Source organism: Schistocerca piceifrons, chromosome 2 (genome assembly GCF_021461385.2).
Source record: "Schistocerca piceifrons isolate TAMUIC-IGC-003096 chromosome 2, iqSchPice1.1, whole genome shotgun sequence".
NCBI lineage: Eukaryota > Metazoa > Arthropoda > Insecta > Orthoptera > Acrididae > Schistocerca > Schistocerca piceifrons.
The window spans coordinates 929,903,311-929,921,508 of NC_060139.1; the positions used below are offsets into that span (position 1 = coordinate 929,903,311).

The following is an 18,198-nucleotide window of genomic DNA, read 5'->3' on the forward strand; positions in this document are numbered from 1 at the left end:
CTGATAAAGTGTAAATAAAGAAACATTTTATTTACTGAAAAATAGTCGCATCATAATCTAGAAGGCTATCAAGTTACTATTAGGCTAAGACAGACTCAGAAGGGGATTGTACAAACTTCCAATCACCGATTTGATTCAGATTCACTGGATGAGCAAGGCTAGACTAGTACTGCAGCATATGTAAATAGGAAGACGCAATTCTCAACTGTTTTTGAGATCGAGTGTGAAAACTTTAGGAGTGTTTATACACTTTGTCTACTCACAAATATAAAACCAGTTCGCAGCCAACCAATTAAGCACATAGCTTCATAAGAATGAGGTCTCTGGATCGAATCTGGCTGATGACACTTTTTTCCATTCTCACGTAATTCTAACAACAGATTTATTACGACTGTGAAAATTATCAATATTTAATGATTCTTTTTTTATTTAAACTATATCTATCCTGAAAAGGAGAATTTTGTTTTTCATAAGCAGATTGGAAAAAAAGAATATGATACACGAGACTTTCTATCAAATAAGTATCGTCATTTCATTTATATTATTTTATGTACATTCCTGACAAGTGTAATATGTAACCTATGGACATTGCGCGAATCAGGATGATACTGATTGAAGAAAGATGGAAAACAATAATTATTGCGGCATACCGAACGTGTGATGAACGCCGAATTTTTACAAGGGCATGGTTTACATGGTTTACATTCGTTAATGGTTTACTGTATGATTACATGATGATGGCGTCCTCTTGGGTAAAATATTCCGGAGGTAAAATAGTCCCCCATTCGGATCTCCGGGCAGGGACTACTCAAGAGGATGTCGTTATCAGGAGAAAGAAAACTGTCGTTCTACGGATCGGAGCGTGGAATGTCAGATCCCTTAATCGGGCAGGTAGGTTAGAAAATTTAAAAAGGGAAATGGATAGGTTGAAGTTAGATATAGTGGGAATTAGTGAAGTTCGGTGGCAGGAGGAACAAGACTTCTGGTCAGGTGACTACAGGGTTATAAACACAAAATCAAATAGGGGTAATGCAGGAGTAGGTTTAATAATGAATAGGAAAATAGGAATGCGGGTAAGCTACTACAAACAGCATAGTGAACGCATTATTGTGGCCAAGATAGATACGAAGCCCACACCTACTACAGTGGTACAAGTTTATATGCCAACTAGCTCTGCAGATGACGAAGAAATTGAAGAAATGTATGATGAAATAAAAGAAATTATTCAGATTGTGAAGGGAGACGAAAATTTAATAGTCATGGGTGACTGGAATTCGAGTGTAGGAAAAGGGAGAGAAGGAAACATAGTAGGTGAATATGGATTGGGGGACAGAAATGAAAGAGGAAGCCGCCTGGTAGAATTTTGCACAGAGCACAACATAATCATAACTAACACTTGGTTTAAGAATCATAAAAGAAGGTTGTATACATGGAAGAACCCTGGAGATACTAAAAGGTATCAGATAGATTATATAATGGTAAGATAGAGATTTAGGAACCAGGTTTTAAATTGTAAGACATTTCCAGGGGCAGATGTGGACTCTGACCACAATCTATTGGTTATGACCTGTAGATTAAAACTGAAGAAACTGCAAAAAGGTGGGAATTTAAGGAGATGGGACCTGGATAAACTAAAAGAACCAGAGGTTGTACAGAGATTCAGGGAGAGCATAAGGGAGCAATTGACAGGAATGGGGGAAATAAATACAGTAGAAGAAGAATGGGTAGGTTTGAGGGATGAAGTAGTGAAGGCAGCAGAGGATCAAGTAGGTAAAAAGACGAGGGCTAGTAGAAATCCTTGGGTAACAGAAGAAATATTGAATTTAATTGATGAAAGGAGAAAATATAAAAATGCAGTAAGTGAAACAGGCAAAAAGGAATACAAACATCTCAAAAATGAGATCGACAGGAAGTGCAAAATGGCTAAGCAGGGATGGCTAGAGGACAAATGTAAGGATGCAGAGGCCTATCTCACTAGGGGTAAGAGAGATACTGCCTACAGGAAAATTAAAGAGACCTTTGGAGATAAGAGAACGACTTGTATGAATATTAAGAGCTCAGATGGAAACCCAGTTCTAAGCAAAGAAGGGAAAGCAGAAAGGTGGAAGGAGTATATAGAGGGCCTATACAAGGGCGATGTACTTGAGGACAATATTAAGGAAATGGAAGAGGATGTAGATGAAGATGAAATGGGAGATATGATACTGCGTGAAGAGTTTGACAGAGCACTGAAAGACCTGAGTCGAAACAAGGCCCCCGGAGTAGACAATATTCCATTGGAACTACTGACGGCCGTGGGAGAGCCAGTCCTGACAAAACTCTACCATCTGGTGAGCAAGATGTATGAAACAGGCGAAATACCCTCAGACTTCAAGAAGAATATAATAATTCCAATCCCAAAGAAAGCAGGTGTTGACAGATGTGAAAATTACCGAACTATCAGCTTAATAAGTCACAGCTGCAAAATACTAACACGAATTCTTTACAGACGAATGGAAAAACTAGTAGAAGCCAACCTCGGGGAAGATCAGTTTGGATTCCGTAGAAACACTGGAACACGTGAGGCAATACTGACCTTACGACTTATCTTAGAAGAAAGATTAAGGAAAGGCAAACCTACGTTTCTAGCATTTGTAGACTTAGAGAAAGCTTTTGACAATGTTGACTGGAATACTCTCTTTCAAATTCTGAAGGTGGCAGGGGTAAAATACAGGGAGCGAAAGGCTATTTACAATTTGTACAGAAACCAGATGGCAGTTATAAGAGTCGAGGGACATGAAAGGGAAGCAGTGGTTGGGAAGGGAGTAAGACAGGGTTGTAGCCTCTCCCCGATGCTGTTCAATCTGTATATTGAGCAAGCAGTAAAGGAAACAAAAGAAGAATTCGGGGTAGGTATTAAAATTCATGGAGAAGAAATAAAAACTTTGAGGTTCGCCGATGACATTGTAATTCTGTCAGAGACAGCAAAGGACTTGGAAGAGCAGTTGAATGGAATGGACAGTGTCTTGAAAGGAGGATATAAGATGAACATCAACGAAAGCAAAACAAGGATAATGGAATGTAGTCTAATTAAGTCGGGTGATGCTGAGGGAATTAGATTAGGAAATGAGGCACTTAAAGTAGTAAAGGAGTTTTGCTATTTGGGGAGCAAAATAACTGATGATGGTCGAAGTAGAGAGGATATAAAATGTAGGCTGGCAATGGCAAGGAAAGCGTTTCTGAAGAAGAGAAATTTGTTAACATCCAGTATTGATTTAAGTGTCAGGAAGTCATTTCTGAAAGCATTCGTATGGAGTGTAGCCATGTATGGAAGTGAAACATGGACGATAAATAGTTTGGACAAGAAGAGAATAGAAGCTTTCGAAATGTGGTGCTACAGAAGAATGCTGAAGATTAGATGGGTAGATCACATAACTAATGAGGAAGTATTGAATAGGATTGGGAGAAGAGAAGTTTGTGGCACAACTTGACCAGAAGAAGGGATCGGTTGGTAGGACATGTTCTGAGGCATCAAGGGATCACCAATTTAGTATTGGAGGGCAGCGTGGAGGGTAAAAATCGTAGAGGGAGACCAAGAGATGAATACACTAAGCAGATTCAGAAGGATGTAGGTTGCAGTAGGTACTGGGAGATGAAAAAGCTTGCACAGGATAGAGTGGCATGGAGAGCTGCATCAAACCAGTCTCAGGACTGAAGACCACAACAACAACAACAATGGTTCTTAGTCATCACACAGTTTAGCGACATACCACGTACTTTGTCAGAAGAAGTGGGAATGACGTGTCAGAATAACGTACGACTCAGCACTTATGAAACTAACAGCTTACTCGCCCAGTTGTGGGTTCCTTGGATGTTACCGGTCATACAAAATATATAATGAAGACTAAAATTTCCAAACTTGATTTTCTCGAAAACAGTTGAGAGTTGCGTCTTCTTGGTTATATATGGTGAAGTCCTAATCACGTCCAAACACCCTGTCAATATGAATCAAATCGCTGGGGGGGGGGGGGGGGGGGTAAGGTCCCTTTTCAGCAAATATAGCAAGCTACGTGCCTAGTATGTCCTGCTGCGGCAGCCACTTGTTGACCATGAGGTTGTTTGGCTGACCAGGAAGGGAGTCGTTTTCCCACTTCCAGAGGACCCTCTGTGGCAGCTCCCGGAATGCTTCGATGAACGCCTGTCGCTTCCACTCTGGCATCGCATTGCTGCGTACGTTGGAGCCCAGGCTGAAGTAGATCACGCCGTCTTCCGCCTCGTCCAGGAACTTCTTGATGTCCTGAAGACAATGCACATACAAACTGTCAGCCGCACATGTGAGTATATCCTGTATGCCGAGAGATGGGAAGGCGCTGCTGCACGAATTTGTTGAGGCAAATGTAGTATCGGTACAGCCTTGTTAGGCACAGATTCCCGATTTATTGCTTAACGATTTGTTTTTGCCCTCATATGTCACATAAAAATTGATTGAACAGCAATTTTCATTGGCTCAAGCTTTCCAAAACAACGTTTTTGACATGCCAACATCAGAGCGTAAAAATATTTTCGCAACTGTTGCGAACACATGCAGAAATGTTTAAATTTTAAAAGCGAATGTTTTGGGAAAGAATAAAACAAATTGACCCAAAAATGTTTTCTTTCGTTAGTTTTGTATAAAACCCGAAAGACGACCTAGTAACCCCTTGTTTCATACAGTAGTGGAAATCATGTAAGGCAAGGTTACGTGAAAGTAACAGTACAATGTCTGAAGCATACATGTATCGAATCGTAGATACATAAAAGACATAAACAATCATGATGGAATTACAAAGTTTCTTTCAAGACACGAGTAACAAGTTAAAGTGTTTACACTTCCTGGATGGAAATTGGGATAAAGGCACTCACCGGTCTGTTGTGTTATTGCATTGTTAGTACTTTGTCCAACCTCCGTTCTTCCTAATTACTTCAAAAATTCTCTTTGGCATCGCTTTTGTAAAGGTTTGCAATTCTTTCCACGTAATTGTTGCCCACGCTTCTCGTACCTCTCTTTTCGGCTCACATACGGCCTCAAACTGCCTTCCATTGTGATTAACACGCCTTGCAAGTATTCCACAAAACCTTTCCACGGGGTTCAATTCCAGGCCGGGGCAAGACATCGATATCTTTATCTTCAAACCACTTTTTTGTTCTAGCACAACCATATACAGATGCATTATCTTGTTGTAACATTAGACTTTCATTTCCTAGGTCCTCTCATATTCTATCGATTTTGTTTGCAGCATCTCAGTATACACAGAGTTCATTCAAGCGCTCAGCCAAACAATGCGTGATTTAGTTCTAGGGCAGGAGGCTGCCGAAACCATAATATTTTCATCATCAAAACTTCTCCTCATTCTCATCTGCTGCTCTGCCCTCGGATCATGCCAATAATACTGAAATCCATCCTGCCCACCTAAATTAAACGTCGTCTCATCACTGAAGACCACTTTATCCAATTCTGAAGTCCGTGACATATATTTTTCAGCAAATTCCAATCTAACCTTTTTTTGTTTGAGTGTTAATGCGGTTTTCTGCAGTCGTTTCCTGAATGCAAGATGTTTGTCGTGTGACAACATGTGTCCTACACGTCTGGCAGTTACTGGCAACTGTAAATCAGCAACGAGTTGATGCGAATAACGGTTAGCGCTCCTTTTTGCGCTAAAGTAACTCTGTCTATGCCTCAGATAATTTTTTACTCTGCCCATATTTTTTGGTTTTGTCCACATCCCGCGCTCAGTCCAAAGAAATTATCGGTAACTGTACTTGACCAGTTCATATTCTTGGCAATTTGAGGATTAGAGAGTCCCATTTCCTTGCACATCACACTGTAACTATTTTCCGCGTGGTATTGTCACAATCGTGGTTTATGTATACAACATTCATTGTCACTAACGGCGTCTGTTTCCTATCTGCAGTAAAGGCACGTACGCACACACTAAAACCACACAGAGCTCACTGCCTTTATACCGAGTTCCATCCTCTAACATCTGAATCGTTGTTATCTTGTCATATATTGTACTACTGACGTCAAATGCGATGCTATTTGACTGCATATGTCGGTATACTGGGTTTCATGCTACTGCATGGCCATTGACCACAACTATTCCAATGGATAATGTTAATTTTCCTGCAAACATCCATGCTTTTATGCTGATTTCCACTACTGTGTAAGGAATTGTACTGTAACAGTGTAGCCTTGAGGGATTAGCCGAGCAGTCTGAGGCGTTGCAGTCATGGACTGTGCGGCTGATCCCGACGGAGGTTCGAGTCCTCCCTCGGGCATGGGTGTGTGTGTGTGTGTTTGTCCTTAGGATAATTTAGGTTAAGTAGTGTGTAAGCTTAGGCACTGATGACCTTAGCAGTTAAGTCCCATAAGATTTCACACACATTTGAACATTTTTTGTAACACTGTAGATATTAAACACAGCAACGTTAGCCTCAGCAGAACAAACCTTGGAGAGAGACTATGAATAACAGTACCTTTGGCAGAGGCTTCTGTTCTGTGGCCACATGGATTCCGGTAACCTCGATGATGTTGGGCAGGTGCGGGCGAGGATATTCCAAGACGAAGTGGTTGACTGTTATGAGCAGACTGACGTTCTTGTCCGCTTCGTAGACAGACGGAGGATTTGGACCAAAGTACTTCCTCATGACTTCCTCTTGTAAAGGCATGGCCTGGTAGAACCACATGTACATCAGCCGCAGGTAGAAGTATGTGTTGTACAGCCGCTGCCAGAAGTCCATGCGGTCCGAGTAGCCGAGCCACATGTCCGGCATGTATGCCGGCTCCATGGGGCTTCCGAAGTTGTAGTAGACGGACGATGGAGCCGTGAGAGTCAGAAGCTTCGCCACAGGCGGTGAACCCATTCTGTGTAAGAGTCCGTAGTACGACATGAAGGCGAAACCCTCCAGTACTGCGAGGTCAAACGTTTCACCAGACCTGCAACCAAGAAGACGCCGGGGGCCGTTTAATGGCCGAAAACGCAGATAGTGCTCGTCTAACTTACACAACTGGCCATTAAAACTGCTACACCAAGAAGAAATGCAGATGATAAACGGGTATTCATTGTACAAATAAATTATACTAGAACTGACATGTGATTACATTTTCACGCAGTTTGGGTGCATAGATCCTGAGAAATCAGTACCCAGAACAACCACCTCTGGCCGTAATAACGGCCTTGATACGCCTAGGCATTGAGTCAAACAGAGCTTGGATGGCGTGTACACGTACAGCTGCCCGTGCAGCTTCAACACGATACCACAGTTCATCAAGAGTAGCGACTGGCGTATTGTGACGAGGCAGTTGTTCGGCCACCATTGACCAGACGTTTTCAATTGGTGAGAGATCTGGAGAATGTGCTGGCCAGGGCAGCAGTCGAACATTTTCTGTATCCAGAAAGGACCGTACAGGACCTGCAACATGTGGTCGTGCATTATCCTGCTGAAATGTAGGGTTTCGCAATGATCGAATGAAGGGTAGCGCCACGGGTCGTAACACATCTGAAATGTAACGTCCACTGTTCAAAGTGCCACCAATGCGAACAAGAGATGACCGAGACGTGTAACCAATGGCACCCCATACCATCACGCCGGGTGATACTCCAGTATGGCGATGACGAATACACGCTTCCAATTTGCGTTCACCGCGATTTCGCCAAACACGGATGCGACCATCATGATGCTGTAAACAGAACCTGGATTCATTCGAAAAAATGACGTTTTGGCATTCGTGCACCCAGGTTCGTCGTTGAGTACACCATCGCAGGCGCTCCTGTCTGTGATGCAGCGTCAAGGGTAACTACAGCCATGGTCTCCGAGCTGACAGTCCATGCTGCTGCAAACGTCGTCGAACTGTTCGTGCAGATGGCTGTTGTCTTGCAGACGCCCCCATCTGTTGACTCAGGGATCGAGACGTGGCTGCACGATCCGTTACAGCCATGCGGATAAGATGCCTGTCATCTCGACTGCTAGTGATACGAGGCCGCTGGGATCCAGCACGGCGTTCCGTATTACCCTCCTGAAGCCACCGATTCCATATTCTGCCAACAGTCATTGGATCTCGACCAACGCGAGCAGCAATGTCGCGATACGATAAACCGCATTCGCGATAGGCTACAATCCGACCTTTATCAAAGCCGGAAACGTGATGGTACGCATTTCTCCTCCTTACATGAGGCATCACAACAACGTTTCACGAGGCAACGCCGGTCAACTCCTTTTTGTGTATGAGAAATCGGTTGGAAACTTTCCTCGTGTCAGGTGTCGCCACCGGCGCCAACCTTGTGTGAATGCTCTGAAAAGCTAATCATTTGTATATCACAGCATCTTCTTCCTGTCGGTTAAATTTCGCGTCTGTAGCACGTCATCTTCGTGGTGTAGCAATTTTAATGGCCAGCAGTGTAGTAATAGCGGTTCGCACAACACGCTACCATAGGATTATTTACGCGGTGAATCACATAAAACTTGCACCGCAAATATTGCGCAATTTGAAAGTGCTACTGGTGTGCGGTTTTGACAGAATGGATTGGTAGAGAGCGGCTCGTTTTGTTAGCCAGTCAACAGACTGTAATAATACTCAGAAAGAGTATTTTTTGTGCAAACATACACTTTTTTTAATACAGCAATGCCTATTGACATTTACAAACTAAAAGTAGGGTAAATCAGAGTGTCAGTGGTGTTTATTGCAGGATTCAAGTGCGAGTCATTTACAAGACACCGTATTTTGAAAAGTTCCCACACCGACTGTTGTACAGTACCTTAGGCAGCACACACTACTGAATAACACAAATGTATACACTAGTTATGTTGATACTGACCTGTAATGAGGGAGTCTACTATCGCAGGTTGTGTTCTTAATGTTCACTGGTAGGAGCAGTTCATGCTTCCAGTCTACTATGGAACGACTGCTGCACGAGTGCTAGCATTTCAGAGCAGATGTCCGAGCAGGACGCAGTAATATGTCGATGTATATCATCGGGTGCAGTTGGTATGTCCTTGTAGACAGCGTCTTTCAGCTTTGCCCACAGAAATGAGTCTACAGGCGTCAGATCCGGGGCGGCCTACGTAAATGTCCTCTGCGTCCAGTCCAACGATTTGGAAACAATTCGTGAAGACATGCTGCAGTAGTCTGTGGGCTATGGGCTGGACAGCCATCATGTTGGTACCACGCGTTCCTCCTAGTCTGCGGAGGAACGTCTTTCAGCATCTGTGGAAGACGGTCTGTTAGGAGACTGCAAACTTGTGCGCGTTCATTGCTCCGTCTATTACACACGGGCCTGCGAGCTGATGGTTCACTATCCCACACCACATGTTTACATTACATGGACGCTGACGTTCCACCTGACGAAGCCAACGGGGATTGTCAGCAGATCAATAGTGCGCGTTTCAGCGGTTTACCTTGCCATGATTGCTAAATGTGGCTTCAAAAAATGTTCAAATGTGTGTGAAATCTTATGGGACTCAACTGCTAAGGTCATCAGTCTCTAAGCTTACACACTACTTAACTTAAATTATTCTAAGGACAAACACACACACCCATGCCCGAGGGAGGACTCGAACCTCCGCCGCGACCAGCCGCACAGTCCATGACTGCAGCGCCTTAGACCCCTCGAAATGTGGCTTGATAACTAAAAACGATACAAGATACATCTGCAGTATCCTGCCTTAGTGCCCATGTACAGAAGTTAACACGATTCTCATAATCATTTCCAGGCAGCTCTTGATGGAGAGAGATGTGATTAGGGATGGAACTTATGTGGATGTAGAATGCGTAGAACACTTGCCTGACTCATGCCACTTCCTCGTGTTATTGCGAGGGAACTAACATGTGGCTCAACTGCAACAGCAGCAACGACATTGATTTCTCCCTCTCCTGTCGTCGTTTGTTACCTTCTGTTACGTTGTCTAGGTGTTACACTACCGCTCTCACGTAACTGACTGAAGAGGTTGGTAAGTAATTGACGAGGTGGTTGATATCTGTTGGGATATCTTGCCGCAAACACCGCGCAAAAAGGAGCTGCATTTTTCCTTCATTCGGCTTTTCTGCGGAGTGAATCCCATCGTCCACTCAAGCTCTACTGCTTGGACTGTCGTACACTAAATTACTCGCGAGTCGCAGTGCACTCAAGGCTCACACAAGCATACTGCAAGCATACATGACAACATCGTACCTAGCAACTACGCAGGCTGAATGGCACAAACAAGTGGCGGCATCGAAACTTTTCGAAACACCATATCTCGTAAACGACTCGCACTAAAATCCTCCAACAAACACCATTGACATTCTAATTAACGGTAGTTTTAGGTTGTTCATGTCAAAAAAGTTCATGTTTGAACAAAAAATACGTTTTCTAAGTATTATTACAGTCTGTTTGTTGGCTAACAGTACGAGATCATGATTACCAATCAATTCTATGAAAATCGCACATCAGTAGCACTTTCCATTTCCGCAATATCTACGGTGCAAGGTTTATGTGATTCACCCTGTACAACCATGGAACTGAGGTGACCCTTGTTACGGTGTTATCTCAACTGCAGAATTTCATTAAACACATTTTTTAATCAAGTGCTGCCAAGAAACAATATATAGGTTGAAACTTCCTGGCAGATTAACACTGTTTTCGCCTGAGCTACCCAGGCAAGAATCATGACCCACCCTCAGATAATTCTCTTCCCTTCCAAATTTGGTGTCCTTATCCAGCACACACTGTTTGCCTGCCAGGGATTTTCAAAACAGTACACACTTCTCTGCCCAGTGAAAGACCCGCTATGGAGGATGGAAAGTCTTATAAAGAAAGTGTCATATTTCTACAGGCGGTAGTATCGGCCAAAACTAGAACAAAAGTTCCTATAATGATACGTCCGGAAATCAGTACCTGTTGAGATATGGGACACTGTGGCAAGTATTATACCGTAATCGCTGGTTCAAAATGGTTCAAATGGCTCTGAGCACCATAGGACTTAACATCTGAGGTCATCAGTCCCCTATAACTTAGAACTACTTAAACCTAACTAACCTAAGGAAATCAGACACATCCATGCCCGAGGCGGGATTCGAACCTGCGACCGTAGCAGTCGCGTGGTTCCGGACTGAAGCGCCCAGAACTGCTCGGCCACAGCGGCCGGCCGCAATGGCTGGTGTAAGCCAGCTTAACAGGTGCTGCGTATTACAGTTTCTGGGCTCTGTATATCCACCGCTATTGGGGAATGTTGCCCTTGCAACACCTGTCATTTTGCATGACTTGGAACCGCCCCATTTTCTACGGATCCTGCGACAGTACCCCACCGCAACGTTTCATTGGCTACGTATCGGTCGAACATGTCCGGTAGTATGGCCTCCCCGTTCAACGGACCTGATTCCGTTGGATATCTGACTATGAGGACATTTAACCTTCTCAGTCCGCTCAAGGAGTTAATCAGCCTGAAATAAGAACTACTGCAGAAGTGCGCTAGCTCCCCACAGCGTCAAGGTCGTTTTGCCTTCAGTGCACGCTAGTACCTCTGTGTCAGCGCATGTGGTTTTAGTAAGGGCGCTTTCTGTTACACTGTTGTCAGCACAGAAGAACAAACTCTAGAGGTAAATGAATTGTAAAGGGTTATTGCCGTAGTTAAAGAATACAACTAACAAATTAAGGTGTACCGTGCACAATAACGTAAAGTTTTAAACTCTTATTGAGCTTGTATAAGAACACAGGTTATTCAGTGTGTGTGTCAACAAATTTTGATGGCTTTTTTCACAAAGATCTGATTTGTCACGTTTTTCTAACCGTCTGAACTTTGAGCTGTTTCGCCCTGTACATATGGGGCTATTTCCACTCAATCAAGTTATTAGAGTGATTGGTGCTTTACTGCGAAATTATAGAGTACACGTTTTCTTGGTTTCTCATCAGGTGGTCCGTACATACAAAAGGAAACAACCAAGTTCTTCATGGTCCGAGGAAAATATGAAACAAGCATTAACAAGTGTTACAGGCAGTTCCTCTGGATGAAGTACACGCAATGTGCTACATGGTTCCACGAAGTGTGTGGCGTGCAAAAGGACGAAAAGGTTTTACTCGTGGTAAATTCTTGTGATTTTGACAGTAAATGTCGTGTGACTAGGGTCTCCCGTCGGGTAGACCGTTCGCCGGGTTCGAGTCTTTCGATTTGACGCCACTTCGGCGACTTGCGCATCGATGGGGATGAAATGATGATTATCTGGACAACACAACACCCTGTCCTCGAGCGGAGAAAATCTCCGATCCAGCCGGGAATCGAACCTGGGCCCTTAGGATGAACATTCTGTCGCGCTGACCACTCAGCTACCGGGGGCGGACGTTTTGACAGTGAAAAATACTGCTCAAAAGAGCTTCTTGACTGGGTGGAATAGCCCCACAATTTTTATACATTGTGTTTTCTGCCTTCTTCATATGTTTGTTTAAGACTTTGTACGTGTTAAGGCATTTCGACTCTTTATATACTGGAATGTTCACAGAATTCAAATACCATAATTGTATCACATTGACAAATTTTTTAAGATGTTTCATGCCATACTATGCAGGGCATACAGGTGAAATGAACGGAATAGCCCCTCTGTACCTTATATGTTACATCCAGATTACCTGATTGTAGCGTATACGTTTCACCATGTGCTTTCAGTGCATCGTTTCTTTTCATTTCTGCATGTTCCGGGCAGGTCGCAGCCCCTGCTTAAAACACACTGTTTATATCAGTGTCAGCACGTCTTCGGGAAATAAAGGTGATTTCTCTTAGTTTTTTTGTAATTTTGTACTAGAATGTGTTTAGAACGTGCTGGGATAGGCTAATACGTCCCATACTATCGAATAAGTGATAGTTAATTTCAGCACAACAGTAACGTGATATAGGTTTTTCTATGCAGCACTGCATTCGGCAACGATAAATACTGGTGCTTGGTATTGAGTTTTACAGAACTGCACACATTTATTTTATTACACAAATAGTGTCCGCTCTAAACACGTTCTAAAATTTTGGCGAATCACACCGGTTTTTTTAAATTCAGTATTTTAATCTTATTTTGCCCAGAAAAATGCACTGAAAAAAATAAAGTTTTGATTCATAAAAATCTAAGTTTAGGACTAAGGAGACTGATGGCACTGGTGTATGCCCAACCCATCGACGATGTACAGACGATACAAGAGTGCGTGACTAACGCATGTGATGCAGCTGGAATGGTGCCAGGTAATCTGAAAGGGTGCGTCATTAACTGTGAAGAAGAGCTGAAGGACGGACCAGGACGCATGGTCACCCCATGCAACACTGCCTATACTGTTGCTTCTACGTAAACACACATATGGGAATGAGAAGACAGACTGGTACTGATTTTCAGATGTGCCATTATCAGAACTTTTTTTTAGTTCTGGCCAATGTTACCTCCTGTAGTAATATGTGACTCTTTTTTAAACACTCTGTACAGGATGTTCAAAAAAGATTCAGCCGATTTCAGATTTTGTACATGAATGAAGACAGACACTTGGGGTGAATAGTTTTGCAGAAGAACACGAAGTTTTTATTTCCAAAAGAACTATCCGATTTTCAAGACCGTATGCTTTTGTGCCTGCTTGTACAACACTGGTCTTCTCCCTACAATCGCGTTTATATTGGAATCAACAAAAATATTATGACTTAAATAAAAATGAAAATTTTAAGTGAATCAGTATTTTTTTTCAGACGATTCGATGGTATATTTAGACAAAAATAGTGATGCATACAAATAAATACCTTTGTAAACATATATAAGCAAATAATGATCCAGATTATTAAGAAAAACAACGGGTGTAGGGAAGGACAGTACATCAAGCTCTGCGGACGACATGGAGGTGTAATGAGGGGAGATGGCGCTACCGAGGCGGTTGGGTGCTACAAAGTTGCGGTGTATATTGCTTTGAAGCTGGCGCCGCCATGTTCGATGCCCCAAAACATTAGCAGACAACTCTTTACAATTGCATCACATTCTTAATTTCTGTTGTAAGCACGCAACAGTTGTTTAAAATAGTAAATGTTACAGTGCTTTCGTGAATAACATAGTGTCAGGATGGCATTTTATGGTCTTACATGCATATTTGATCCAGTAATAATACATATTTGTTCTCATTGCAGTAACTTTCTTTTTCTTATACGTTTATAACAACAAACAGAAGAAGTAAGTTATGCAAAGAGGCAGATTTAGCAATCCAGTACTTTGCTCAATGCGGATGGGGGAAATTAATGTTCAGTCTGTGTTCTCTTCCTAAAAATACTGAGAATATAATTTGCTATGTTTGGCCGGTTCCCAGTCTTTCCTTCTCAGAGCGTTTACACAGACAGAATTTAGATCTGGACTGATAAGAAATCTAAAGTAAAACGACAGATATAAAACCAGCAGGTTAAAAGTAAACTGCGTATCTGAAATTCATCTACAAGAAAATATCTATGAACAACTCCACTAACGTATGGAATGTTATTCCTTTATATTTTATGCTGTCATCAGAGTGGTTTGTACACCCTATTGGTATTTTTTTTTTATAAAGCCCTTCTACCAGAAGCTAATGTTTGGGGCAACTGACAAGGTGGACAACGGTTTCAAGTTTGTGACGCCGTGACTCCCATTACAGGCTAACGATATACGGGGTGGTCCATTGATAGTGACCGGACCAAATATCTCACGAAATAAGCTTGAAACTTAGGGTGGACTTTAATGCAAGATGCTTTTGCACAACGAAACCGTCTCGAAACCTGGCAGAAAATCCAAGGAAGCTCTAGTCGTATGTACAGAACGTCAGCGGTAACACACAATCAATACATTCATTGCGTGGTAGAAACGGTAATGACAGTGCCACTAAAGGGGAGTTACTGAACAAGGTTTTCCGAAATTCCTTCATCGAAGAACTCGACTAAAGAACAACAGCCATCATGAGCAACTTAGAAGTGTATATCGTCGGTGTAGCGAAGAAGCTTAAACCATTTTATAAAGACAAGGCTGATACAATTAACTCCTTAATTAGCAATCGCTCGACAAAAGAACCGTACCTAAGGACTGGAAAGTTGCACTCAAGAAAGCATATAGGAATAACCCGCTGAATTACAGACACATGCCACTGATGTCTATTTGCAGTAGGAATTTGGGACATGTACTGTATCTGAACATTATGAGTAACATCGAAAATAACTATTGCGTGCCTACGGCGTATCGTCTCAGTTGTGCGTCTCGATTCGTGAATTGCTGTCAGAAACATCACAGTACGTAGTAAGTGACAGAAAGTCATAGAGTGAAACAAAACCTCTGGCGCTCCACAGGGAAGTGTTATAAGCCCTCTGCTATTCTGATATAGACAAACGATCTAGGAAAATCTGAACAAGTCTCTTAGGAACCTGTTGCAAAATCATGGTGCGAAAATTGGCAGTTGACAGTAAATAATATGGGGTGTGAAATTATCCACATGGGTACTAAAATGAATCCTTTAAATTTCGGTTAGCATACATGATAAATCACGCCAATCTAAAGACTGAAAATCAACTAAATACGAGGGTTGCCGAGAAACTAATTCATCGCACTTTTTTTTCAGCCGAAAACAATGCTACGAATACGAAACCTTACGTATGTATTATTTGAAGTCACCTGAATGCGTGCGCCAGGTTTCTGTTACTCCCGACAATAGCGTAGCTGCAGGACAGTTTCAAAATGGCGTCTGTACGTGATGTACGTTACAAGCTTCGACCATAAATATATTAGACTGGCCCTGACGTCATTTCCATGGCTCCAACATCTCTGGATTAAAGTCACGTGAATGTTGGCAAAACATGGTTGTTTCGTGTTGCGCTTATGGCTGTATTCAGTGTTTTGTCGAGGGAAATGGCATTACATTTCACGTGTAACTGTTTCTATGTTAGTGCAGATGCGTTTATTGAAATCTGCTGACGTGACTTTTATATGTTTTTTTGCACTTGAAATAATGTATCACGTAAATTAAAGTGTTGAAAGTGATGCCAGTAAAGTCAGACTCATATTACATTTTGGAAAGTATCTGTGATAATTCGGTTACAGAAGTAAGTGTAACTGTTTCTCGTTCCTACTCATAGGTTCCCTAAGGATGAAAACCGAAGGCAGCTTTGGAGACAGGCCCTGAAACGGAAAAACTTTAAGCCATCTGCACATACGCGCCTTTTTGTATGTACAAGTGAGATTATAATAAGGTAAGAGCACCTATAGTCGACGCATGAAGAGAATTTTTTCTACCTTCTAATACTATTAAATAAATGTAGGCTCCAAAATTATTTTCTGAAATTTCAAAGTCTCACCTTTCATCTAAAATATCATTTTTTTAAACTGATAGTTTAAACTTTTGTAAAAATAGTAGGAACTGAACCTTTGAAGTGCACCTAAAATTGATACTCTAAAATGGACCTGCTCCTAAAGTCGACAATTTTGGCACCTATAGTTGACATAATTCCCATATCCCATTTTCTTTTATAAGTGACTAAAGCTCAAAACGCGGCGAATCCAATGTTTAAAGTTTTGACACGAGCCCACTCTTACTGTTTAAAAGAATTCTAACGACATTTTACTTTAACTGATAGTTTATAGTAGTTTCGTCCCACTGCCCACCAGAGGGGCGTTCGATGTATTTGATAGATTTTATAAATGGTACTGTGAACAAATCCAAGTAAAATGTAGTTCTGACAAAATTTTTCGCAAATAAAAAATTAATTTTTGTTGGAAGCGTTTGGCAGTCAATTGAGAAATGTGGGTTAAATACGATACAAACATAAGATGGCAGACAGCTGATTTGAAACCCCGCCACGTTTTGCCAACAGTCACGTGATTTATGTTGGAGCCACACCAGCCCTACAGCTTTTGCACAGCAAGGCCAGTCTACTAGTACAGGGTTATTACAAATGATTGAAGCGATTTCACAGCTCTACAATAACTTTATTATTTGAGATATTTTCACAATGCTTTGCACACACATACAAAAACTCAAAAAGTTTTTTTAGGCATTCACAAATGTTCGATATGTGCCCCTTTAGTGATTCGGCAGACATTAAGCCAATAATCAAGTTCCTCCCACATTCGGCGCAGCATGTCCCCATCAATGAGTTCGAAAGCATCGTTGATGCGAGCTCGCAGTTCTGGCACGTTTCTTGGTAGAGGAGGTTTAAACACTGAATCTTTCACATAACCCCACGGAAAGAAATCGCATGGGGTTAAGTTGGGAGACCGTGGAGGCCATGACATGAATTGCTGATCATGATCTCCACCACGACCGATCCATCGGTTTTCCAATCTCCTGTTTAAGAAATGCCGAACATCATGATGGAAGTGTGGTGGAGCACCATCCTGTTGAAAGATGAAGTCGGCGCCATCGGTCTCCAGTTGTGGCATGAGCCAATTTTCCAGCATGTCCAGATACACGTGTCCTGTAACGTTTTTTCCGCAGAAGAAAAAGGGGCCGTAAACTTTAAACCGTGAGATTGCACAAAACACGTTAACTTTTGGTAAACTGCGAATTTGCTGCACTAATGCGTGAGGATTCTCTACCGCCCAGATTGGCACATTGTGTCTGTTCACTTCACCATTAAGAAAAAATGTTTGTTCATCACTGAAAACAAGTTTCGCACTGAACGCATCCTCTTCCATGAGCTGTTGCAACCGCGCCGAAAATTCAAAGCGTTTGACTTTGTCATCGGGTGTCAGGGCTTGTAGCAATTGTAAACGGTAAGGCTTCTGCTTTAGCCTTTTCCGTAAGATTTTCCAAACCGTCGGTTGTGGTACGTTTAGCTCCCTGCTTGCTTTATTCGTCGACTTCCGCGGGCTACGCGTGAAACTTGCCCGCACGCGTTCAACCGTTTCTTCGCTCACTGCAGGCCGACCCGTTGATTTCCCCTTACAGAGGCATCCAGAAGCTTTAAACTGCGCATACCATCGCCGAATGGAGTTAGCAGTTGGTGGATCTTTGTTGAACTTCGTCCTGAAGTGTCGTTGCACTGTTACGACTGACTGATGTGAGTGCATTTCAAACACGACATACGCTTTCTCGGCTCCTGTCGCCATTTTGTCTCACTGCGCTCTCGAGCGCTCTGGCGGCAGAAACCTGAAGTGCGGCTTCAGCCGAACAAAACTTTATGAGTTTTTCTACGTATCTGTAGTGTGTCGTGACCATATGTCAATGAATGGAGCTACAGTTA

The 18,198-nt window shown here is 42.5% G+C and overlaps 1 protein-coding gene across 1 annotated transcript in view; it reads right to left on the reverse strand.

Annotated features, from left to right (window-relative positions):
* Nucleotides 1-18,198, reverse strand: part of LOC124777729 (UDP-glucosyltransferase 2-like) — a 43,761-nt gene that overhangs the window by 11,919 nt on the left and 13,644 nt on the right. The window contains exons 4-5 of the mRNA XM_047253227.1: nucleotides 6,496-6,955; nucleotides 4,054-4,276 (exon numbers count right to left, since the gene is read on the reverse strand). Coding sequence (XP_047109183.1) covers nucleotides 4,054-4,276; nucleotides 6,496-6,955 — 683 coding nt within the window. The remainder of the gene's footprint in view (nucleotides 1-4,053; nucleotides 4,277-6,495; nucleotides 6,956-18,198) is intronic.